The sequence below is a fragment of the Haliotis rubra genome, unplaced genomic scaffold (genome assembly GCF_003918875.1).
Source record: "Haliotis rubra isolate DU_JTF1 unplaced genomic scaffold, ASM391887v1 Scf102, whole genome shotgun sequence".
NCBI classification, from domain to species: Eukaryota; Metazoa; Mollusca; class Gastropoda; order Lepetellida; family Haliotidae; genus Haliotis; species Haliotis rubra.
Window position 1 is genome coordinate 191,338 of NW_025764915.1, and position 28,000 is coordinate 219,337.

Sequence of the window (28,000 nt, forward strand, 5' to 3'; positions counted from 1 at the left end):
ATTCCAACTTTGGATATCCGACGTAAGTATATTTATCATATACCACGTGGGTTGATTATCGGGTCAATATCTGGGATCGGGTTAAGTTTTGTTGGAAACGACCTCCATTCAGAACGGTTGGTTATCATATAACACCAGTTAAGATCTGACTCCTTTCCCCTTCCCATTTCCTCAGGGTCACTTGAAATTTTGTTTCCAGGATCTGATAGTTTTGTAGTGAGAAAATGAAATTTGATGATACATTCCTTCATGACGTTTACCAACAAATTACTTTTATCAATATCAAGTGTTCCGGCTTTACATACACTACTGGGGCTCAAACTCTTGACCAATGGACTGACTGACTGAGTTTGGTTTGCCGCTTTTAGCAATATTCCAGCAATATCACGGCGGGGACTGGTGAGACCAAATGCATTAGAAGAGTCTAATGAGAACGTTTTATTTTCAAATTTTGTTCCTACATTGTGTTCTCTCTTTTGTACACCCGCTGACCATACACCTGTACACCCGTACACCTGAAACAGTTGTATAAAATCAATGGTTCTATTGAACAATCAGATAAATTCCCAAATTAGGTGGGGTGGGTGGGGTGATGATTTTTCGGGGGGGGGTGTCACCCGTTTTGTTCTGGGGAGGTTTGTTTTGTGTGTGTATGCGTGCGTGTGCGTCATCTTCGTACACATATATTACGGTTTGGGGTTGGTGGGCGTGGTCAGCAATTTTGTACATGACAAGCAGGCGGGGTGGGGGTGGGGGTAGGGATGGGGGTGGGTTTTAGTGAGTGGCCACTTATATATAAAGTGTTATCTTTTTAACCCGTAACCCACGCTTGAAATGTATTCTATTAGGATTGTTTCGACGGGGTAGGGTTTAGGGTTTAGGGTTTAGGGTAGGTTTCTTTTCATAAAAAACATAGGCCTATATGCTTAGGCATAGAATGATTAAAAAAGAATACGGGGGTTACGGGAGGATGTCTTCCCCATATAGTTTAGGGGGGAGCATTCACATTTTACATGCACCCCCATAACCCCCACCCACACCCATAAGTTATAATAGGTCCCTTAGCGTTAGTCAGAAGAGTATGACAGTGGTACGAGGTAGTCATCTATGAGACACATCAATACATAACAAGCAATTCAATTTAATTTAATTTAGATTACTTCATTATCTGTGAATTTAACTTGCTTAATATGACTACCAATATCCCAATATTTTCGAAAAAGGAACCGCTAGATAGGCGGTAATGAGTATAGCTTTTCTGAGTACAAATGCAGATATAGACAAATGCTATGCAGGGCACGATACTTACAAGAAGGCCAGTTTGCTTCAAAATCCACTCCGGCCTGGAACAGAATAGTCGCAGCTCGCTGAGAAGTCAAGAGCATCTCCTTGTCGCAATTCATTTGCTGTAATGGCAGTTTAAATCAGGTGGTTTTACATTGCACGTGATTGTTTAGAGCTCGACTTGCACGGGATTCTTGTGCAGGAACGTATTTTGCACACTTATAGTCCGTTTGGGTTCAAATGAGAACGACAAATGATTAAATAACTCGAAATTGGGATAAGTGCACAAAATATAAGTAAGACACATGGTCCTGAAACCTCTGTACCTAACAGGATCTGAAATCGGACGTTTTATTATCGATCACGGAAAAAGTTGTTTAGTAAGAAACCATCATGTAATATTGTGCTATTTTCACGCTTCACACCGGGGGATGACAAACGGTTGATGGAACAGCGCCTGACCAGCTAGGGTCATCTCACCTGGCTGTGCTGCGTTGCATCTGAACGTGCTTGTTTGTCATCTGACCAACTCTCGGTTCCATACCGGGAACAAGGCTCGGCTTCGCCTCACCTTATTCCCGGTATCGCACCTCGAGAAGAACTTTTCCCTTGGCAGATCGGGGTTGACAGCCCGATGCCTCTACCTCACTGGTTTTATTGGAAACATCTTCCATAAATGAATACAAAACCATTCATTTTTTATTTTAGTATATAGAAGTTAATGATATTACAACTAGAATAAGAATGTTTTTGACCTTGTGGTATATGTGAAATAACAACCTTAAGCTCGTGATTCGCCTGACGGCTCGCGCGTTGAAAACCACTCGCTTGGCGGTTATTATTTCACCCATACACATAGAGTTTTTACCTTCGTAGAATCTGGGAATATGGGTATGGAAGGTAACTGACAAAGAATTCAGATATCCGGAAGCCTGTTTATCCGGACAATAATTGATAAAACGCATGTTTCCGGTTGAGCGAGGTTTGGGTATAATGAGTAGTGTTAGTAAACGACAAACAAACCGATAACGTAGTATCGCAATTCGATAATTATGAAACATGAGGTTATCAGTAATAAATATGTAAATTGGCACGGCTCCCACAGACGAACGCTATGAATACACAGTGCTCATTGTTTTGGGATACACAATGACATTTAGAAAGTGGTCAAATGTAACAAATGTTATATTTGGGATTACACTTTCTCAGTACACGATACGACTTTCGACCGTGGAGTGAGTGAGTGAGTTGGGTTTTACGCCACACTCAGCAATATTCCAGCTATATGGCGGCGGTCTGTAAATAATCGAGTCTGGACCAGACAATCCAGGTGTCAACAGCATGAGCATCGATCTACGCAATTGGGATACAATGACATGTGTCAGCCCAGTCAGCGAGCCTTACCACCCAATCCCGTTAGTCGCCTTTTACAACAAGTATAACTTTCCGAAGACCAATTCTAACCCGGATCTTCACGGGTCTTTCGACCGTGGAAGCCGTGCCAATTGAGGGGTACACAAAGTCCGTGGTCTAGACTACCAGAACGACTTCCATTTTTGTGGAAGCCGCGGTGGCTGAGTGGGTTATGCGGCTGACATTGTGTGCTGGCGATTATTTGCCTGACGCTGAGGGTGTGTGTTCGAATCCCGAATGGGACTCACCCAAACAAAAGTATTATAATCTGTACACTGTGAAAGTGTAAACCCAAATGTTACATTTGTCCACTTTCTAAACGGCATGGTGTATTCATGAGGTTACCAGGATAGTCAGAACTACATCTAACAAGCAAGATAAACATTTGAAGATTGCTTTACCAAAAGCGTTCCTCAAAAGTTTATTTTGGGATTGTTTGAAGATTTTCTCAATGCGTTTTCAAAAGATTAATACACGTTTCCTTATGTATGACAGCTTATGATACATCGTACACACCATTTGGCCCAAAGTGCATTATATTCCTAATTGGTTTCTGAAGTTACTTCAAGGAAGAAAATAGTCACAGTACATGTTATAAAGTAACGTTACAAGTATAATTAGATGACGAAATGAGACTTATTGTGACGTGGGACCGTGAAGATCCGGGTTAGATTTGGACTTCAGTAATCCCTGCTTGTCGTAAGAGGCGACTAACGAGATCGGGTGGTCAGGCTCGCTGGCTTGGTTGACACTTGTCATCGGTTCCCAATTGCACAGATCGATGCTCATGCTGTTGATCACTGGATTGTCTGGTCCAGACTCGATTATTTACAGACCACCGCCATATAGATGGAATATTGCTAAGTGCGGCGTAAAGCTAAACTCACTAACTCACTCATACCTGATATAACTATTTCCTTCATATCTGATATCATGTACTATTACCTTTCTGTCAGATACCATATAATATTACTTTGTTATTACATATCATATACTGTTACCTTCATATCAGGTAACATTTTCTGTTACCTTCATATCAGATATCATGTACTTGTGCCTTATATTACCTTCATATATGATGCCATGTACTGTTACCTTCATATCAGATATCATGTACTTGTGCCTTATATCACCTTCATATATGATACCATGTACTGGTATGTACCATGTACCTTCATATCAGATATCATTTACTTGTGCCTTATATCACCTTCATATATGATGCCATGTACTGTTACCTTCATATCAGATATCATTTACTGCAATGTATTTCCTTTATATCAGATACTCGAGTGGATAACCTTCGTAGCAGATATCTTGTACTCCAGTGTATAACCTTGACAGCAGATGACCTGCATTCCAGTGTATAACCTTCACAGTAGATGGCTTTCACTTCAGTGTATAACCTTCACAGCAGATGGCCTGCATTCCAGTGTATAACCTTCACAGTAGATGGCTTTCACTTCAGTGTATAACCTTCACAGCAGATGGCCTGCATTCCAGTGTATAACCTTCACAGTAGATGGCTTTCACTCCAGTGTATAACCTTCACAGCAGATGGCATGCATTCCAGTGTATAACCTTCACAGTAGATGGCTTTCACTTCAATGTATAACCTTCACAGCAGATGGCCTGCATTCCAGTGTATAACCTTCACAGTAGATGGCTTTCACTTCCAGTGTATAACCTTCACAGCAGATGGCCTGCATTCCAGTGTATAACCTTCACAGTAGATGGCTTTCACTTCAGTGTATAACCTTCACAGCAGATGGCCTGCATTCCAGTGTATAACCTTCACAGTAGATGGCTTTCACTTCAGTGTATAACCTTCACAGCAGATGGCCTCAGTGTATAACCTTCACAGTAGATGGCTTTCACTCCAGTGTATAACCTTCACAGCAGATGGCCTGCATTCCAGTGTATAACCTTCACAGTAGATGGCTTTCACTTCAGTGTATAACCTTCACAGGAGATGGCCTGCATTCCAGTGTATAACCTTCACAGTAGATGGCTTTCACTCCAGTGTATAACCTTCATAGCAGATAACTTGTACTCCAGTACATAACCTTAATAGCAGATAACCTGTACTCCAGTGGATAACCTTCAGAGCAGATAACCTGTACTTCAGTGTATAACCTTCACAGCAGATAACCTGTACTTCAGTGTATAACCTTCATAACATATAACCTGTACTTCAGTGTATAACCTTGATATCAAATAACATGTACTCCAGTGGATAACCTTCATAGCAGATAACCTGTACTTCAGTGTATAACCTTCATAGCAGATAACCTGTACTTCAGTGTATAACCTTCATAACATATAACCTGTCCTCCAGTGTATAACCTTCATAGCAGATAACCTGTCCTCCAGTGTATAACCTTCATAGCAGATAACCTATACTTCAGTGTATAACCTTCATATCAGTTGACCTGTACTCGATTGGATAACCTTCATAGCAGATACCCTGTACTCGATTGGATAACCTTCATATCAGATAACCTTTACTCGATTGGATAACCTTCATATCAGATAACCTGTACTTCAGTGTATAACCTTCATAGCAGATAACCTATACTTCAGTGTATAACCTTCATATCAGTTGACCTGTACTCGATTGGATAACCTTCATAGCAGATACCCTGTACTCGATTGGATAACCTTCATATCAGATAACCTTTACTCGATTGGATAACCTTCATATCAGATAACCTGTACTTCAGTGTATAACCTTCATAGCAGATAACCTATACTTCAGTGTATAACCTTCATATCAGTTGACCTGTACTCGATTGGATAACCTTCATAGCAGATACCCTGTACTCGAGTGGATAACCTTCAGAGCAGATAACCTTTACTCGATTGGATAACCTTCATATCAGATAACCTGTACTTCAGTGTATAACCTTCATAGCAGATAACTTGTACTTCAGTGTTTAACCTTCCCAGCAGATAACCTGTACTTCAGTGTATAACCTTCAGAGCAGATAACATGTATTTAAGTATATAACTTTCATGGTAGATAACATTTACTCGAGTGTATAACCTTCATAAAGGATAAGTCCCTAGTATGGTGATCTACCGTCAGTTGTTGGCGATCAATAGCCCAATTTGTACATTGTATTGTCTAAAATAGTTTTTATTTAATTTTAATGATGCATGCTAGCTAGTTTTAACTTTTTTTGTGATACTTTAGTTATTTTACAGTCCGTCGGTGACTGGTTATTTAACTACTTGTATTTATTGTGTATGTACAGCATTTCTCATCACTATATGGCTGAAATACTGCCGAGGTGACGTTAAATTTTAACTCACTCACTCACTCAATCATAACAGTTAACCCGTGGGATCTCCTTTAGAAGAGACGTATACTATCATTATCTCAGTCACCAATAGCGGTATATTATTTGTTTTAGGCCCTGAAAGAGGATGAAACTGCTGGGACTATCGTCCATTATTTTAGCAGGTATTGTTTGTTCATATAACCTAACAGTGTCATGATAATGTAATATATTCTTTAGTAAATCCATGTAAGATAACTTGATCAACTATAAATTATTTATATATATTCCATGTAACCCCTAATATACGAATATATCTGTTGCAGTAAGCGTACACTATGCATCCTGCTGTTGCCGACGTAAGTATTAAGTTCTCACACCAGTGAAAATGAATTATTATGATTACAACCAGTACATGATATGTACTGATTTCTGTATCAACGAAAAGAACATATTCAGTTCAAGTATGGGAGTCAAGCCTCAAATAGAAGCTTAAAGTCAATACACAATGCTTTTAGTGTACAACGTCACTGTCCAAATGGCGGCTTAAGAAACGTTTGGGTCATAATGAAGTTCGGGGTAGCCTAGTGGTTAAAGCGTTCGCTCCTCACACCGAAGGCCCGAGTTCGATTCCCCAAATGGGTACAATGTGTGAAGCCCATTTCTGGTGTTCCCCGCCGTTATTTTTCCGGAATATAGCTTCTCACTCACTCATCCAATACTTTCAAATATAGGAGATGCATGTAAGAGGAATCTCCTCACGTCAGAATAATCAGTTTTTTAAAACATTCTCAAAATGAGCATTTAACAAAGCAGTAAGCAGTGAATTAGCACCTGATAGTTAAGTGATAACTAACATCATGAGCATCGACTCACGATATTCGGATAATTGACATACATTGACAAGAAAGCAGCCCTGACCATACAAGCCATTCGTCACCTCCTACTATAAGCGTAGGCTGCTGGGGACTTGTATTCTCACCCAGAATCCCTCAGTGTAACCAAATGATTTGATTAGATTTGTTGTTTGAAAACTGTAGTAAGCAGTTTTCCAGCTATACAGCAGCGATCTGTAAATAGTCCAGGACTAGTCAATCCAGTGATTGATATAAGGGTCATGGAACTCCGCCGTTTGGACACGACTACATGTGTCAATCAAATCAGCGAGCATGACCGCCCGATCCCGTTAGTCGCCCCTTTCAACAAGCATGGGTTGTTAAACACCATTTCTAAACATGATCTTCGCAGGTCGGCAATTGACCACATTGTGGTATGATAATATCACATGTATTTTCACTATCCTGTTCCAGCAACACCCCCCAAGCGCCCACCGGATCCATGGTGCCCAAGTATAAACCCCTATCAGTATGCAGACAGAGGAAAGGCGACTGCAACTGTGCACTGGCAGCTTCCAGTGACAGGGTGACTATGCCTATATATATATACTTTTACATTACACAGACTCATATCCATATATACATCATGAGCAACGGTAGACGCAAAATGCATCAACAGTCAGCGAACCCAACCACCCGATCCCGTTAGTCGCCTGAAACCAAATTTTAACTCGGATCTTTAAGGGTATGCCTCGTTTTTAATGACATGAATATCTTGTGTTTTTCAGCGAATGTTACAGGGTGACCTTGGTGGGTGGTTACCCACCTGGTTCTCCTTTCTCTGAGGGGAGTCATTGCATACGGTACAGAACCTCCAACCCTTGCACTGGCCTGTGGTCAGACTGCGCCAGGTGTTTTACGGTGAACGGTTGGTCCGTTGTTTCATTCTCGATTGGAAAATTGTATTCATATTGTATACTTTATTCATTACCAACATCTCTGGTGATTTCTGTAAGGGCAATTGCCTTAATTATGGCCTTGATGTCGTCAGGCCCATGAATTTTCGAACTTCTCGTGTGTTTCATCCAAGAGTCCGACCTGCATCGCTTTATTGTTTGACTTTCAGCTGGTGTCATGCTGCAAGATGGGGACAAACCGAACATACTTAGATCATAGAAAAGTATAATACTTTATGGATAACAACTTATATGTATCATACTAAATAAAGAAGTTGTATCCTTAAAGCATTATACTTTTCTATTATCCATACTCAGATCAGACCAAATCATAACGTGTTGTGCGTTTATCACACTTTTCAATTCACGTATCCATTTTAGGTGCATTTTATTTATATGTAAACTCTTCATTTTGAAAAGGTCGTTTTCAAATATATACCACCTGTATCGCATTATAGTCATAAGAAAGATACCCTCAAAATTCCGAACATCGTGCTTGTCCACAAAAGATAATTTCGTATACCTTTTGATATTACTGTGACTTTACCCCTGACATTAAAGTTACTGTACAGAATTTAGTGAGTTTAGTTTTACGCCGCACTCATCAATATTCCAGCTATAGGGCGGTACTGTACAGAAAACATAAAGGCATTTAATAAACATGCTGTATTTATTTTGTGATACTGAAGACAAATACATTGTCATTTTGTCCTATATCAGTTCGCAGGTGCTCCATACTGCCTCCTCCAAACAACGGAAAGGTGAATTGTCTTCAGGGGAGAAAGTTTGGAGACACATGCAGCTACTCCTGTGACAAAGGCTATAATCTTGTTGGATCAGCACAGACTACTTGCGAGGTCAACGGATGGTCGACAGCGGCTCCGACCTGCAAAGGTATGTGATAAATACAGTGCAATATCTGAATCGGATCTCTGTTAATGTATCATCACGAAATTTATTACGTTCAGTTATGATCAAATATTATATGTTTAAACCGACCCAATACGTGTAATGGTTTCTATGGTGTAAATAGGTTCTGCGTGTATTACATGACTTGACTGGGCTGTTTCTGCTTTCAGTAAACTCTTGCAGTACTTTGGTTCTTCCAAAGAATGCAGTCAAGTTTGAGTGTGATAATAACTGGCTTTATGGGAGCGTGTGCCAGTTGACATGTGATCGAGACAAGGGATACGCTTCAACAAAAGCGAGATATGCTAAATGTGGTGAACAAGGCTGGTCCACAACTGATTTTCAGTGCACAGGTTTGTATTGTGAATGATTGCATCTAACAGCAATGTCATAATACTTGAATATTCATAGAAATGTTCGTAATACTAAACCACAACCTACACCTCACATTATAAATAAAACCCCTTATTTAGTGCAAATTTCAACATGTTTCTGTCAGCTGAGATGTATTTGAGCAATATATAAACATAGCAATTAAACATTAATTTAGTTAGATCATGGTCTTTCAACAGGATAATATTTCAGTTAACTTTTTAACCCTATAGTATTAAAGATCATTGTCCATCTTGACCGGTTCTCTAACGTACCCTAATAATACCCGATGTCACTGTTTATAGTCTCATCGCAATCATACTTGCGTTTGTATTTTAAAACACACACTTGTAGATGGGAGAGTGAGTGAGTGGGTGAGTTTAGTTTTACGCCACACTCAGCAATGTTCCTGCTATATGACGGCGGTCTGTAAATAATCGAGTCTGGACCAGACAATCCAGTGATCAACAGCATGAGCATCGATCTGCGCAATTGGGAACATTTGTCAACCATGTCAGCGAGCCTGACCACCCGGTCGTGTTAGTCGCCTCTTACGACAAGCATGGGTTACTGAAGGTTCATTCTAACCCGGACCTTCACGGGTAGATGGGAGAGTGACCTCCCTGCAATAATTATATATCTCGGTATATCAATGAAATATGTGGAGAAATCCATAAAATGGTGCATGCCCTATACGTTGCTGAAATCCGTGGGCCTGACAATGCAAAGATCACAAACGTGGATTATTCGTGGATTCGGTCGTGTATTTTGATCAACGTTTATCAGATCCTGCCACCTGTCTGTCGAGACGTTTTAGCTAACTGACCCTCCCTGTTATATGTGCCTTTCATAGCTCATTTAAATCACATAATTATGTTCACTCCCTGCATGTTGAAAAAACGTAGAACAGGAATTAGTAAACATAGGTCCGATTATATGCTAACACAGAAAGCATGGTGACAACAAACCAGCTTAGAGTCGTATGAAAAGTTAGCCAAGGAAGAGAAGGTACTCACGTCTACTACTTCCTTTACATGCTGCCTTTCACTCATGAACTTTGTGTTGTAGATGTGGAGCCCCCGGTTTTCCATAATTGCCCATCACAGAAGATACATAAGACTTCTGACCCTGCTAGTAAACTTACAAGTGTGATATGGCCGAAAATATCTGTGTCGGACAACTCAGGTCAACAACCTACCATGACACCAACGTCTCCATACACTGTGACCAGTATCGGCGGCAGTTTCCCAGAGGGAACACACATAGTGCGGTTTGATGCTGAGGATGCAGCTGGAAACAAGGCAACCCAATGTATCTTCATCGTTGAAGTTGAACGTATGTTATCCATGGTGCATACAATGTACACAGATGATTTCTGGAGGGATTCTAATTACAATTTTTAATTATCATTTGCTGTTTAAGGGACTCAGCAATTGGGATACGATGACATGCATCAAACTGTGTCAGCGATTCTGACCGTCCGATCCCGTCAGACGCCTTGTACCACAAACATATTTTTTGAAGACAGTTCCAAGCAGGATCTTCACAGATCTTTTATTAAGAATATTTTCCAAGTAACAATTCTTGCCAAATGATACGAGTACATCGATGGATGACATTTGTAAATGCCAGATAATCTGTCAAATCACCGGTTTCTCTTGCCAAACTTGGAATATGTACATGCCGCCGGAATAAACTACATTGGCCGCCAAATAGCTGGAATATTGCTTAGTGCGGCGTTAATCAACCAACCAACCAACTACCTTGATAGCCAAAACAAGTACATGTAACGCTTAAGAAAATATTTGGAGAATTATATGAAAATTTGAATATAATTTCCACAACAATGCCCCTGTGCCATTCTTACTGCCAATGTTATTATTATAAGATCATCATCATCATCATCATCAAATGAATTGTATTGAAGCATTTCTTTTCTTAGGAGTTGAGTGTGACCCTCCGACAATAAATGGAGAATACATTGACACCCCCAGCTGTCTTCCTCCCTTTGATGTTGGCAAACAATGTCGAGTGGAGTGTGCTCTGGCACTCCCCCTGAAAGGGAAGAGATACATAACCTGCAGCACCGACACCGGAAGTAATCCTGCATCTACGTTCTGGGACTGGGGACAGAATGACTCCCCACCTTTGAAACAACCATATTGCCAAGGTAACGAATACTGAAATCAATATATGAATTTTGGTGAAGTCTGAAATTAGTACTTGAATTATATATATTTGAAATGTGTTTCCGCTTATAAGACACGTGTAACTCCAGCATATTCAAGACGAGTGTAATATCAATTAGAGATTATATTTCACAGGTTCCATTGAGCACACTTATAAATCTGAGAAACATGATTTGTCGTACTGGGACAGTTGCAATATTGTCTGGACAAGGTAATCCAATGGTGAGACGAGTAACGGTCCACAAAATCGGAGCGTGACGAAACGGAATCACAGAGCTTGGCCATCTACTCTGAATTATCTCTAATAGCTGGCTTGAGGTTGTTAATGACGTGTTCTAAACTTGGTTCCGACCGACCTCATTCTACAGATATTAAACAATTTACACCCTCCGTAAACTCGACGCCCTTTCTGATTTCTAGTTATTCTTCATATCCTTTTGTATATTTGGAACGTTAGCCCGAACAGTCAGATGTTTAAAACTGTCCAAATATGTGTGAATTTCTAAAGTGCGTCTGATATTTTGACAGTAAAAGATGTATGCAATCTTCTGTGCTTTACAGTTGACATGTGTACGAACCTTACCGCACCAAAGAACGGCGCTATTTCCTGTGGGTTCTGGACTGGACAGCGGCTCTGCAACGTCCACTGTAACAAACAGTACGACATTCCAGAATATACCGATTATGAATTCAAGTGTTATGGTGACTCTAACAATGATCCAACATGGCATCCAGGTGTCTACCGTCTACCGCATGAATGTACACGTGAGTGGTATTATGCTAATTTATGTTTGTTGGGGTGAGGTGGTTGTGCGCTTTTTGTGCTTGTTTGACTAGTGTGATGTGCTGTATGATTAATTGTTTTGTTTTGTGTGAGGGGCGTGGGAGTAGTTTCGTAGATGGATAAGGTAGGAAGGTAGAGGACAAATTCTTTTGGCATCCTAAATTCTTTACAATCGTATCTTTTGTATGTTATCATAAGCGAGCTCAAATCTCGCAGTTAGTAGAGATTCCTTGTGGATGTGGAACGGGTTTTCTGTACATGTGGCAAATTATTTCATCCAGGGACATTAGTCAGATCTGAAAATTCGGATTATTTAATAATAACGTGCGTGATCACCCTATGAATAATGGCTTTCTCTGAAAGAGGAATATTATCATTGTTTAAATTGTTATTAAGTCAACTTCATGTTTGTAAATTGCAGAGTTCTTTGACTTGCCATGGAACAAACGCCGTCTGCCAGTATACCTAACCTACGACGGACCTTGCAACAGTGCCATTGATGACATTAAAAAGGGCTTCATTAACCAAGCCAAAAATGTTACAAGTCGCATATGTTCTGGAACAGCAGCATCGCACTGCAACGTGAACAACGTACAGGTGTATTGTGGCGGAACAAGGAAAAAACGATCACTTCCAGCAGGTGTCCGGCGTTCACGACGATCAACATCAAACTACATCATCTTTGACATCGACGTTGAAATAGTGGATACATCGGGTCTATCCAAAGATGAGCAAGTCACCAAATGCAGAAGCACCCTCGATAATCTCTTCCAAGAATTGCACAAAGACTCTGCATTTACGGCAAACGGCATACGGATATCACCTTCAGGACTTACCAAGATGCCAGAAAAGAGCCTTTGTCAGAATGGATTCGTGAAAAGCAGGACCTCTGGATCAAAGTGTGGTGAGGTCTTTTACTCGAAGTATTTTGGCTTGTTGGAGTAAGAGACTGGCCATTTATATCTTAGTCGCAAATACATTTTGTCATTAGTCATAAATCTGATCAACACGAATGGGTATGTCTTAAAGTAGTAACGGCGGCTGAGACTGTAGATTGACTTGCGTTTTATAACATGGTCATCATTTGATCTTAAACACTTCTCTGTGGAGTAGTTGAAAGTACAGTTTGTCATTCGGCATGAATCAGTAGAAGGGGTATGTTTTAAAGAACTAACGGTGGCTGAGGCGTGGCGAGACGTGCTTTTTGTGACATGTTCATTACATGATCACATTTACTTGATCTAGGTTGCGTTTCTACAATATTCTGTAATGTACACTCTGGCCCAGATGTGAATGAAGGTGCAAAATCAACAGTCACTGTTAACGTCAATCATTAACGTCATTTGGAAGCTGTTTGCTTCTCGAAACGTTAGTGAATATCGCTGGGCACAACACGTATATAATCAGTTGTGGACGATGTACACATCATGACATTGGTATGTGTATCGTTATGATTTTACATGCCTAAGAACTTCTTTTATTACCTACGAGGTCGAAAATATCGGGGTTTTATATGGCAATTACATGAGTGCAAATTTGAATCTCTAATGACGTCGTGGAGATGTATTGGACTTGTGTTTGTATATGCGATATATGATTCCAGTTCCATGTCCAAAAGGAATGTATTATCGGGAGGAAAAGTGTGAGTTATGTCCCCTTGGCCACTATCAGGACATCACAGGATCAACTGAGTGCAAGAAGTGTCCGGCGGGCTATACCACTCTCCAAAAGGGCAGCTTCATCGCAAGTCAATGTAAAGGTAAGGCTTACAGACTGTCATGGACTATGTCAAAGCATACTTGCTTGGGAATGTTCTGATATTTTGATCTCTCATATATGAGATCACACAAGAATAGAATTGTAACAATGTGATTGTATGAGTTGTCCCGATACCCGATAGAATTGTAACAATGTGTTTGTATGAGTTGTCCCGATACCCGACAGTAGTGGATCGATGACGAATGAAAAATGTAACTCTGCACTCCTACAGACTTTTGATTATCTACATAGCATAAATGAAGTGTTGCTATTATAATTGACAAGTTTGCTCGAATCAGCAATATTCCAGCAATACAGCACCAACCAGGAAATAAGTAAATATGGCAAAAAAACCCACATCGAGTCGAAAGCATCTACCATCGGGACCAAAGACATCAACCAGATCGCAGAGTCTGATCACCAGATTGGTGATTCTTTCTGGTAGGGCAGGACATACTCTCCCTTTTTGTGAACACGTGGTGTCATCATTCAGTTTTAGGTATCCCATTCATATGATATTAACATCAGTAGTAACCTTTAAGCCAAATTGATTCTGTTTCTGAGGAAAGTCAAGATGGTTATTAATTTTTGGTGACCTATATCATTCTTCACTGAAGACGCCAAAGGGATGTCAAGAGTAGAATCATCCATTACGAACTTACCTTTCAGAAATGTGCAAGCCAGGATATCTGTCTTCCAATGGTTTGAGTCCATGTTCACCTTGTCGTCGAGGACGTTATCAACCTGAACAAGGACAGACGCTGTGTATACGATGTCCCACTGGATTCACCACAGAGACAGTTGCCTCCTCCTCTAAATCACATTGCGTTTGTAAGTTGCCCTCAAGCTTTTCTCTTAATCTAAACATCCACGCTGCATCTTCGATTACCAGTGGCCACCAAATTCACTGCTCGATAATATTCCCATAAGGACCATTGTGCCTAAAATATGTTGTTGAAACTGTGGTCACCTTTATATATATGTGGTAACATACCTACATGCACATGAAACTGGAGAGATTTTGTCTGATGATGCATTACATGTTCTTATCAACTGTAATGTATTTGCACAAGAGGTGTTAGGTTGGGTAGTCAATTCAACACTTTTCCCCCTTCTTACTGGATTATTGTTAAAACTGATAACATTCAAACATTAGTTTTTGACATGTTCTGATAACTGCATACTTGTAAGCTTTCATTTGCATTTCTGCATCGATGACTCTTTCATCACCATTTATGACATATACTGTTCTATTATCCATATGGCGAACCATAACCAGTGTCATAAATATCATATGTGCACATGTGCACATATTACTTTTGCCTAGCAACCATTGTTTCTGTGTTTCGTCGTCTGTGACGTCATTAAACAATTGAACATGACGTCAATGAACTGGGCAGTCACACTTGCTTACCGTGTTTTACTGCACAAATGCACATGAATAAAATGGATAATAAAGAAATTAGTACACCAGCAAGTGTGCCACACGACTTCTACGAAACGAGTGCGAAATTTTCTATTGCCCGAGCGAGAGCGATACAAAATTTCGCATTCGTTTCGTATAAGTCGTATGACACACTTGCTCGTGTAATAATCTCTATGTACCCAATACATTATCTGCATTTGCAGAGTGTCCTACATGTTGACCGTTTAAGCTAATAACCATTCCCAATAAAAACATAACTCGAAACATAATTCAAGAATTTCTCAACTATTTCACAGCTTACGATATCAGTATGGAGGGCCCTGTCAATGTCAACATGTCACCAGGCTGCAGATCTGAACTTAGAGAGTTTACCCTTGGTATGTGGGTCAAAGTCGACTCGAAGGGCAATCGTATTCAATTTGAGATGTTCCTGGAAGACACTGTTTCCGTCTCCGTGTCACTCTCATCTGACATTGCAGTAACAGCCGGAAGGTAATCACATTTGAAATATCACTTAACATCATGTACGTAAACACATGGTATCCTTGTGAGTTTCCTAAATTACATTAATTAGATATATATCTTAAGGTATTTTTGACAAATGAATTTACAATTAGGGCATAAGTCATTTTAACGGATTTAATGTCAAGGAATATATATTTAGCCTGAACAATAAGTTAAAGTTTCTTATACTGGAAACGCGGGAGATTGGTTCCAATAATGAAGGACTGGGGTGAGGCACTATGGCTACGACATAAAAAAGAAAACAAAATATGAAAGAAAGGTCAACGATGTGTTTACCAATATTTCAAGATGACACTAATTTATTTAGCTCAGACATATTTATTTTAACTGTCATATGATACCAGATTTCGAAACATTTCACCTAAATGCCCGAGATAACAACATACGTAACAACTCCGATCACTCGATTATAAATGAGAACCTCTGCAGCTCTTCATTGAAGTATAGTTTGTTCTTGCAGTGCCTCGCAATGACATTTCAGCTTTATGCCTTTAGTAAAGCCACAGTCTTCCTGTCATCATTGGATTGGAAATGATCTTCTCAAAACCTTCTTCTACACCGCCCCTTTAAAACACTGTTTGTTCTTTCAGCAAGCATATAGTCAAGAAGAATGTTCTGTTAAACACTTGGGTACACGTGGCCATTGTTTGGACAACAGAAAATGTAACAATCTTCAAAAGTGGGCATCAGATTCACCATCAACCCTTTTCCTCGTCAGTTTCTACAATCCCTACCAACACAAGGATGAGAATATCAGTCCAAGACAAAGTCAGTAAGTTGAAACTTAAAGCCTGTTTTTGCAGGAGTTATTGGATGTTTGATGCCAGGGAACATCTTTTGGAATAAATGACATGGTGAAAGTCGTATAGTGAATGGATGGCATTAGAGCAGGCACCACAGTCCATTTAAGAACTATATGCTTGAACTGATGTACCTTTTCTACCCATTCCATGAATAGCTGATGTCATTCATGATTTCCGATGTTCCATTCATGTGATTACCATAGCTATTTGCCCTTTACACCAAATAGGATCTGATTCTAAAGATAGGTAAAACTGGGGATACATTTGCATACAAACGTATCACTGACTTGGTATCATGAAATATTACGGAGCACATTCCACGCAGACATGCTCTGATCACATAACGTTTTCAACCATAGAACTGAAAATCACATTATATGATAATTGTCCTCGCGTTTGTGTGTTTTCTGAAAGTGAATATCCTGTAAATGAATTGTCTATTTTGCTAATTAATTAACTGTCTTTATCGCAGACCAAAGCTCGCTGAATATAACGTTAATATCTAATACAGGATACTTACAACCCTAAACACCCAGTGATTACGTATCCATATGATGTTTCTATAATATCCTTAAAGTAAATAACGGTTAAGATATATTCCTTAATTTCTTCTCCAAGGCTACTTCTTGAAACGTTATCAGATGTAAGATGAATGTAATCAGATGATAATCTTCGAATCCGTGTCTACCCAAATGATGTTACATTATAATATATCCATGTGGTAAAAATGCGTTTCTTTCATGAAGCTGTTCAACTGAAGAGTTTAATGTTGGTGTCTTCAACTGATACCGCCACAGTTGCAACCCTAGCTGGAACGTGCGAGGCAATGTTGCCAAACGCTATATTTTCGGTGGAAAACCTCAACATGACATATCTCGACCGGGTTCTGGAGGTCATTCCATCCTCATGCCAGGGTGAGACTGATTGTGCAGTTCAGCTGCTTGCTTGAAACGCTGTCGTTCATTCATGATGGAATAAACTGTATTTATCTGTTCCGAAAATTAGTTTTTCTTAATTTTGTTCATGAATATATATCTCGGTATAATTATTAATAATAAATAAACGTTAATATGCTTGTCTTTGCTTTAGACCTAAAACCTAACTATAATGTGTTCACTGGATTACACAAAACCCCTCAAATTCTAAGAATCCTTTGATTGCGTAAATTCAATATTACCACAAGGAAATTACGTTGATCAAATAGATTTGATTACAATCCAAAATATTAACCTCGTCTAAGGTAGTGTAAGCACTAAAACCATTTGACTTCAATTCTCCGCTACACGATTAAACAATTACGTGAACTTAACTTCACATATTACATAGGTGTACTATTGAACACACGGAAAGTTACTTTACACATCGCTGCTTCTTGCAGTACCACTATTCTAAGATTATACTCAAATGTTTTTCCCGCAGAACTTGACCCATGTGAGGGATTCTGTGGCACATTTGGACGGTGTTCTTTGAACGCGTCCATGGCGCCACAGTGTCACTGCAGTGGAGGCTACTCTGACCCTCGGTGCCTGACCCCGCCAGACAGGTGTGCAGACAACGACTGTGCAGAGGGCTCAACGTGTGTGGCAGGACTGGGAGAAGGAGCTGAGTACACTTGCGCTTGTCCACCGGGGTTTACTGGAATGTTGTGTGATAATGAACAACGTAAGAGAACACATACCAACTTTACAAACTAGAGAAACGCGCGCTCGTGCGTGTGTGTATGTATGTATGTGTGTGTGTGTGTGTGTGTGTTTGCATACACGCGTATGAATTAACATTAATTTATTTTTTAATTTCTTGTACAAAGTTATATACAATAAAGACATAGAGTTTAACGCCATAAATTCTAAATTATCCCCGATGCGTGATAGTTGCTGCTTAACTAATACCTCCTATTTTAAATCGGTTATTTCTTTAAGGTTTTGACATGGCTAATATCTAAGGGGTCGATTAAGGTCGTTCACTAAGGTGTATGGACTATTGTAGGAGGTAGTGTTTCATCTATTATTTCAGGCCGGGTATTGTCTGACGTTTTGCATGTAATTGTGACATTTGCAAACACAGATGTATTGCTTGACAGAGATGACTGGAATTAACCGCAAGGCAGCTTGATACAATCAGTTTTGTAAATGATCCTTTCACAGCTGATGGTGAATGGGGCATGTGGGGTGATTGGGGGGCGTGTTCCGTGACGTGTGGACGTGGCTACAAAACACGACATCGTTCCTGCGACAGCCTACAAGACGGAAGCAAACCTTGTGTTGGCAACTACAGAAACACAGCAGTTTGTAATGCCGAGCCATGTCGAGGTAATTATTGTAAATTATCATTTTCTGTTTACAACATAACCCCACTGTAAATTTCACATCGATATGAAAGATCTAACCATGAAGACCTACTCTGGCTGATGACTTGGTTGCTGCATGCCATCGTATCAAATTTGCCTAGCTCGATGCTCATCATGTCAACCACTGGACACAGTTATTTACACACAGTCATCATATAGCTACACCAGTTCCACAGCAAACAAACAAGCTATATGATCTATTCGTCGTATTGTGTTGTGTTTCCATGATAGAAATGGTAATGGCTGTATTTTTGCATATTCAGGAGAAGAATATTTCACCTATTTTGTCACTCCGAGGTTCAGGTCGCTGAAATCGTCGTGGTAGTTTGTGAGCAGAGCCATTATCCCACAAGCTGTCTGTTTCTTTATCTTAATCCCATAACACCAAGGTGAATCAGACCCTTTAACCGATGCCCTTCTTTACCTTACACTTAACTGGATATTGGTAGTCAAACGTTGACTGATGTACACCTATGTTTCCGATAAATCAACTATCTGACATATATAGGTAAACTCCTGAACCGTTTCCATTATCAGTCTGCCACAAAGAGTATCTTCTATACAGCCGGGACATTACCGACGTGACATGCACCACAGACAGTGATGGTGTATTGCGATGTCACAGTAAATGCCGGCTTGGTCTGGTACCGTTCCAGTCTGACATGAAGTATTCTTGCAAAGAAAGAGAATGGACGCCTAGTCGTGTTGTGCAGTCATGTTCAGGTTTGTGCTTTGTCTTCATCTAATCAAGAAGCAGCAGCAGGGTGACCTGCGGGATAATGTTTAAATCATCCTCTCGGGACCTGGGATGTGTTCCTGACATTTAACATATAAACCCCTTCGTCGGTCTCGTCTCTAATTATATTTCTGTTACACTCATTTCAGAGGCTAAGGTTACATCTTAATAAAGTGTTCTTATGCTCAGGAGACTTGGGATAACACATTTGGAACATCATTCGCTCAATTTATTATTTTCCAGTTGTTTTAAAATTGAATTGCATTCGAACTAAACCTATTTTTTTGTAGAATGTGCATCTCCCGCCACAGTCCAGTTGAAATATATCGTTGTCCACATACAACGAATACCCTCTCTGAAGGAATCACTCTCTGGGATCGCGGAGAGCTTTGCATGTGTGAAAAGTGGTGTATGTAGCTGGCATGTTGCTGTCATGGATTGTGACGACGATACCACCGTGTGTACAGATAATTCCGGTGTTCAGCTGGGTGTTCTGACTCTCGACATTCCCATTGTACCCGGTGTTGTTGACGTCTCTCCAATTCAGACTAATCCAGAACGTGAGTATGGTGTCTTTACACCGTTAGTTCTACACTGACATCGGGCACCTGTTAATGTTGTCATGTACCTGAAGCAGATTTTAATGTTACTGTGGAAGTGTTCAATATACTTTTTTCGATTTCATATTTCTAAAATACAAGGCCTCAACACCTAAATAACATGAAAAAATCGGTCAGGTAATCAATAATGAATATATTTAAAAAATATCTGTACAAATACACAAGAAAAACGTAGTGGACATATAAAGAGAGAACTGGATAGATCAGAGCAAATCCAAAGAACACATACAGCATTGATATATGACTCCATGAGTGAGTGTTGTTTGATTTTCTGGTGAACGTTTTCAGTTGCTCCCATCACTGACACTCTGCTGTCTTCCAATGGAGGATACATACACGAAAGTAACGAACTTCACAGTCCAGCCCACCGTGACCTTGAAATAACAATGCATCAAGGTCACATGATGGTGCAGCCATACGGGCACAAGGAGAGCGGGATAGCAGGTTCGTGAAAGTAATTTATTTGCTAGTATACATGACTATCATAAAAAATTTTTACACGTCATCTAAATCTCTTCTTTCAAACCTTTTCATTTACGCTCATACTTATTTCGAAGCATTCACTACATTCGACATTGTAAAATGTTTTGAGACATAGACATGAATTTTCAGCCATGCTGTTTATGATTTTATGAACTTAAGTTTTGTTTGGACGAGTTGTGTGCTATTTTGCATGATATGACATATTACTCTTTGGGTATCATTATTTATTTGGTTTGAGTTACACGATACAAAATGAGACAGTCAAAGTGAAGATCTTACGAGACAAATCGTTCGTCAGTAATCCATACTTGTCGTAAGCGCCGACAGCTGGATCGCTGATTTTGTTTCCAAATTTTAATAAAGCCTTTATTAAGAGACCGCTGTCACATAGCTGAGTGCAACCAACAACCAATATGTGAGTTAGTGAGTGAGTTTAGTTTCATGCCTTACTCAGCAATTTCCAGCTATGCGGTCTGTAAGTAATCAACCTTGGACCAGACAATCCAGTGATCATCAGCATGAGCATCGATCTTGATGACATTGGGAACCGATGACATGTGCCAACCAAATCAGCGAACCTGACCCCGTTAGTTGCCTCTTACGACAAGCATGGGTTACTGAAAATCAATTCTAACCCGTTGTTGGGTCAACAACCAATAAACAGAATTGGACGACTTGAACAAAAATTCTTCGGGTGCTCTTTCACACTTGAAGAATAGAACTCAAGAATAGTGACTTCTTTTAATGACTAATTCCTCTCATACGAGAGGATAAGACTCAAAGAACAGAGACTTCTTTTAATGACACTTCCCTCTCATACAAGAGGACTGCACCGTAAGAACTGAGTCCCCCTTTTAATGACAGAAGAACAGGGGTATCCTGTAATTACACTTACCCTCCATACCAGAGGAGCAAGAACAATCAAGGGTATGATGTTTCGGTTTGCACAGTTACTGGGGGACTTGAGGCAATCACTGCTGCTTGGAACACCTTGGACAAAGCAAACTGGGAAGTAAGGTCTGTGGGGTACAGAAACTTCACAGTCGGAGACAATGAACCCTACCTGATGGTGGAACAAAATGTCACCTGTGCTGCTGGCCGTGTTCCTGGGGGATTATTCTGCTGTAAGTGTTCACAGAGTTGCTGATCTGAACAGACTGAGATTCACAAACCAGACTTATAGTACGGAAATGACACTCGTGGTAAATTAACATATTAGTGAGTTGTGTATTGATTAAGATTCTGTTTACTTTTGAGGACCGCATGACGTGACGCACGTCTTCAAATTTTACCAATACGAAATACCAATAGAAATCGGCTTAAATGTGTAGACATTCTAAGTTTCAGTGGTTTATGTAAAGATGTAGGGTGGATTCTTTAAATTTATTTAGACATTTATATTTCAGACCAGGCGGTGCAGAATCATTGTATACTGTAAGAACAATGTTCCAGGGAAACTTGCAACATGAGCACTGGTTGTCAGTGTCATAAAATGAAGCGTCAGTAAAATATTATATTTTTACCTCTCTTGTATTGGTTTAATCAGTGAAATGTCCTCTTGGAACCTTCTACTCTGACGGCATGTGCGAGGCATGTCCCGTTGGCTTCTACCAAGACCGCTCCGGACAGTTGGACTGTACATCCTGCCCTGGGTTCGCCACAACGCCCGACATCGGGATTCCATACCACACCATGTGTCTTGGTAAGAATGTCACGAATGTTCATGCGCTGATACAGCAAATCTTTTGTTTTGCACTCAGCAACATTACATTTATTTGCCAGCTGTCTGTAAGTAATCGAATCAGGACCCCAAACTGATTGTTTTCCTGACCATTTCTAACCCGGTTTGTCATGGGGGAAAGGGAGGCATAAGCACTGATTATTGCAAAAACCTGATCAACGAAAACCATGATTGTGACATTTTAATTGGACAAGATGAAATAAGAGCATTTGTCGAAATTACCATTTGTCTACCAGTTTATGTATAATGAAAAACTCAAATATGAATATAATACTAGTGTATATTGGTTTATTAGTGAAAGCGGAATTCAACAATATTCTGGATATGGCGGTGGTCCGTAAATAATCGTCCAGACAATCCCGTGACTGAAATCGTAGATGTAGTGGGATATGATACATGCATCGAACATGTCAGCGATCCTGACGTCCCGTAAATAACTCTTCATACAGGCATGTTGTACAACTAATGACAATTCTGACGTTTCCGTTTTATAATAACCAGATCCCGAAGCTCCTGGCCAGTACCTGCTGGTGGCCAACGGTCAAAATAAGCTGACCAAGACTCACCTGACCTTCAAAAATCAGAGTATTATTGATCTCTCCAACATCAACGGTAGCGTAACTCATCACGTCTACAGTGCCACGGACAACTACATCTATTACAGCACGCAATCTCCAGCCTCCATTGGAAGAATCCGATGGAATGGAAACTGGCAACTTACGATCATAAATCTAAAAGGTTTATTGAATCTTTACGTGTTTTACTCTTATCAGTGTATATCACCGGCAACTAACCTAGACGGTGTTCAGGTACAAGTTTTGGTTCCGGAGGGGCATGGCCAGGACAGATGACTAACCGTTTAGCAAACACTTTGTATTCTTTTTACGGATGTTGCTTTTTTAATGAACTAATGGCTTCTTATATCAACATGATTTAATTTGATAGCGAGGAAACCCTTACAGACAATGTCTTGATGTAGAATTGTTCCTTAAGTCATTAATATAGTCACCTCGACCTTCAGGTGCAAGGATTGGATCTGTAGGGCATGGACTACACGTTTAGTAAAGGTCAAGGTGAGGTGGGGTAGCCTGGTGATTAAACCGTTCGCTCGTCACGCCAAAGGCCGGGTTCGATCCCCTACATGTGTCCAGTGTGTGGAGTCCATTTCTCGCGTCCCCTGCCGTAATATTTCTGGAATATTGCTAAAGGCGGCGTAAAACCATACTCACATGAGTGACTGATGCTTTTTTTAAGAACTTATGGCTTCTTCCATCAGCATGACGAAGGTTTTGTATATAATTGTATTCTGCTCCAGGGGAAGAGGTGACAGGATTGGCTGTGGACGAGAGGTCAGGACTTGTGTTCTATACCCTGCGCACTGGCTCCCTCAGGACCGTGACCTCTGATCGCTACACCAAAGATGACATAGTGATTCTCGATGGACTCAATAATCCCCGTGATCTTGTCCTACATCAGGAAAAATTGTATGCTATAACAATTTCTATACATACACAATTAACAACAATTTTTAATTACTAATAACTTATTCAGAGCTTGATAAAGTTATTTAGACCGTTATAAATTATCTATATGTAGGCGTTATATACGTTGTTAATTCGTTAAACCTTCGTCTAGGAACCAGATAGTTCAGCACGGAAACTCTTTATAAACGAACATTGTCAGTGAATGTGTGTGAAATGAAACTATTCGGTAGATCATACATGTTTAACCCGTGAAGATCCAGGTGAGAACTGATATTCACTAACCAATGCTTGTCGTAAGAGACGACTAACGGGATCTTTCACAAAGCTACTAAAGATATTGGGATCGGGTGGTCAGGCTCGCTGACTTGGTTGACACATGTCATCGTTTCCCAATTGCGCAGACGGATGCTCATGCTGTTGATCACTGGATTGTCTGGTCCAGACTCGAATATTTACAGACCGCCGCCATATAGCTGAATATTGCTGAGTGCGGCGTAAAAGTAAACTCACTCGCTCATACGTATTTAACACAAAACCCGAAAATGAACCATTTCGTCATCAAAACAAGATATAAAAAAATAGTAAGTTGCCACTTACTTTTCAAAGATAAATTTCGAGTCTTTTAGCATTATATATTTAAGTTGCCAAAGTAAATCATTTTAAACAAGAGTTCAATGGAAGACAAACTTATCTTATCTTAAACTCAGTACTCATCTTATACACATATTGTAATGATGCAAGTCCAACTGTAGGAAGTGGAAAAGCTGGAATTCTTTTGGGGATTTCATATATACAATATTTTTTCAAAACATCTAATTTAAAGGAGGCTTCTCATCAGCTACAATGTTGATTACTTCATGTGCTTTTCGAACTTAATGTTATGTAATGATGTTAAGTTCTTTCGTTTTTTTTCATATACCTTTTTGTATATGAAATATGGCAAAACTGGTGTCATATGTATTATGAATGTTATGAGGTCAAAAGAATATAGTGCAAAGCTGTTTTTGATTTAACAACGCCCGTGTATTCTAGAAAGTATTCAACTGATATTTATTCGGAACACTTATTGTTATTGCCCTGGAATATCTAGAATATGATTTATATGCCGAATTTTGTTCAAGTCCATCCATATAATTCCCGTTGGGTCCATAGTTACTCTTAATCCGGAACATCTGACACTTCCATCGTCTATCATCTGCTAAGATATATTCTATTGCACTGTGTTCATTCCTCTGACGTTACCGATGTTCTTATCATAAATGCGAGTATACACATAGTATGAATAAATAAAGGGAGAGTGGGTCACCCTGACGACAACCTTTTTAAAGATTTGGATCCGAACCTATTTACCGAGACACAAAATTTAAGTGTTTTATCAATCAATGTCCTTTCGACTGTCACGTAGGTTGTTTCAAAGTCAATCAGTTGTTGAAGAATTTAGTATGTATCAGACAGACAGACAGGCAGAAAGATAGATAGTTTTTATTCAGTAAAGAGCCCTCTCCCATAATACATTTAATGCGACACTGTGTTTAGTGGGTGCGCAAAACAACTGTCCAGCTTAGTTTATATGGAGTTTATTAATTTCCGTACATGATGTATGTATAGGCCAACATTGTATCTATCAGTATATTAAATCAAATCATGAAGTATCCTCGTTTTCAAAACCTTAATGTGTCTCGTTTAATGCCTCATCCAATGGAGAACAGGTGTTGCAACCTTGTAAATGACCAACACTAGGGAGATAGGATGGCCATTGTTTAAATCTAGTTCAGTATGTTTTTGGAATACATGTTAATAGTCCCTATACCTGTTTTTCCAGCATGATGTACTGGGCCGAAGGACATACAATCCAGCAGTACCGTTATGGCAATGACTCAAGAACTTTACTAAAGAACACTGGACAAGACGTCCTTGGTCTCAGGCTCAACCCAGAAGGTAATTTAACAAAACGTGTTCGTTTACTTCATCCACATCCACTCAAGTAAGACATTGTTAAATAAGGTAGTATTTTATTTGAAGGATACTGACCGACATTGTTCCATATGATCATCTAAAGTCATTTAAGAATCATATAACTTCATCAGTGATATAATTCAATCTAAGACGTTGCTAATGAAATTCCAGTTGTGATGACAATGAAATTCACCATCACAACTGCAATACACATCGCGCTTGTGAAAGCTTACACACGCACGTCAAAATCTGAAATTATACACCCATAACTACTGTTATGGTATTGTCTTATTGCTTTTCTTAATACATTTCATGAGGATATGAGGCAGTGCAGTTATGATAAGATCAAGAAATCCTGTCCATTTCTCCACAGTTGATAGAGTGATGTGGTACAGCAATGGACAACTCATTAGCTGCGACACCGACGGCGATGACGTCACACCTCTAGTTGAAAACGCAAGTCCGCTCTTTGGCCTTGTGAACGACTACTACTTCTATGCCAATGCAACAGGGTAGGGCCTACTGAAGTATTGGTCTTCAACAATGTCACTGATGTTGAAGCTATTAGGGCAACATTTTTATTTTCTGTGTTTTTCATCACCCGACCCTTCTAATTTTATTGCCGACCCCCCTTTCATTCCAACACCGCCGACTCTAACCTAAAGCGCACCTACTCGTCATATAAAATGTTTATCTTTAAATCAGTCGCTGCTACAAGTCCAAAGAACGCGAGAAATTGTACTAAGAATGACAATAAATGAGAATCAAGAACATTATTCAGATAATTTTGTCTTTATTATTTAATGTTTTTCCCCGACCGACCGACACATATTCAGAATTTGGTGGCTACGTGAAACATCATAAAAAATGATGCCATTATTGTTAGACGTACTCGATTTTAACGATGTTGTTACATATTCCATATTTCTTTTTGGTTTAAATGAGATTATCAATAAGTTAACCCTTTACGGTTTTCTGTTCACCTCTTGCACTGATCTTTTCCTTTTAGACTGTACAGAGTCAATGCTGATGGTGTCACACGCGCACAAGTGATGTTGCTTACTTCATTCCCAACCAGCGTCTCGGTCATCTCCACCAGCCAACAGGACTGGGGTAATGAGAATATTGAGCATCGTTTTCTTAGACTTTCAAACTCCCAAAATGAATGCTTTAACAATAGCGATAATACCTGTTTCCAGAATTGTAAGAAATCTCCAGTGTTACATGTAACTCGTATCATATGTATAACCGTTTAATGGTTACTGTACATCTGTCAGTAGGTTCGGTGCCGACCCTTCCCATTAAAGCACGTGAGCTACTGCCCCTAGACTGCAATTCAGCAAAACTGTTGTTGATTTTGATTCTTTTCTTCACAGGGCCTCTGAAATGTTCTGGCAGTCTTCCTGAAGGCCAGGCCTGCTGGCAGATTGATCGTTTCGAGACCAAGCTTTTGGGAACTGAGGTGCCCTATTGCGACGAAGAGTAGCTATGAAACCTTGTTCAATGTCCGCACAGATTTAACGGTAAATTGGTACAAAAAGAGAATATGGATTATTTTTGTTTTTCTAAGATGTAAAAAAGATCGTTCATATGCACCGGCAATCCTTATATTGTACATAAAATTCTCAATATAACAAGCCTATCCATGAATGAAAGGAATAATAAAGGAAATGAAGACAGTTACAAACATTGTTTACTACTTGCAGAAATATTGATGACGCTTTACATCGGTGTAAGTAACGCGTACTTGTTGCCTTAAATCTGTGCGGACTTTAACATCCTTCGAAACTGGACATGGAATTATCTTTTCATCCTCAAGATTCGTATGTGGTTAAGACCTGTGAAATGAAATGTACGACCTAAATAATCTATGTGCTGTTTATGTTATTATGTATGTTAAAATTGAACTTCACTTGTTCAATGTAATTATCAGCCCACATTATTTAATAATTACTTTTCGCATAATACTTTCAGTTTCGCTACACGAACTTAGTTTGTCTTTTGCCTCCATGGTTCTGTCCAGGTTTCTTAAACAGATGAACAATCATGATGTTTATAATCTTATTAAAACATGAATAAATAAATGCATACAATCTT

At 39.7% G+C, this 28,000-nt stretch overlaps 1 protein-coding gene across 1 annotated transcript; it reads left to right on the top strand.

Moving 5' to 3' along the window:
- Positions 1-5: 5 nt before the first annotated feature.
- LOC124269970 lies at positions 6-28,000 on the top strand. Its single transcript, XM_046704972.1, has 29 exons — positions 6-22; positions 6,114-6,163; positions 6,305-6,337; positions 7,289-7,400; positions 7,603-7,742; positions 8,491-8,664; positions 8,850-9,032; positions 10,120-10,386; positions 10,994-11,221; positions 11,802-12,005; positions 12,446-12,928; positions 13,628-13,783; positions 14,452-14,613; positions 15,505-15,700; positions 16,324-16,505; positions 17,283-17,450; positions 17,956-18,198; positions 18,681-18,845; positions 19,421-19,606; positions 19,910-20,179; positions 20,528-20,683; positions 21,673-21,846; positions 22,269-22,424; positions 22,965-23,201; positions 23,779-23,947; positions 25,770-25,885; positions 26,277-26,415; positions 26,913-27,016; positions 27,280-28,000. Exons 2-29 carry the CDS (start codon positions 6,127-6,129, stop codon positions 27,387-27,389), a joined length of 4,950 nt encoding a protein of 1,649 aa, XP_046560928.1. The 5' UTR covers positions 6-22; positions 6,114-6,126; the 3' UTR covers positions 27,390-28,000.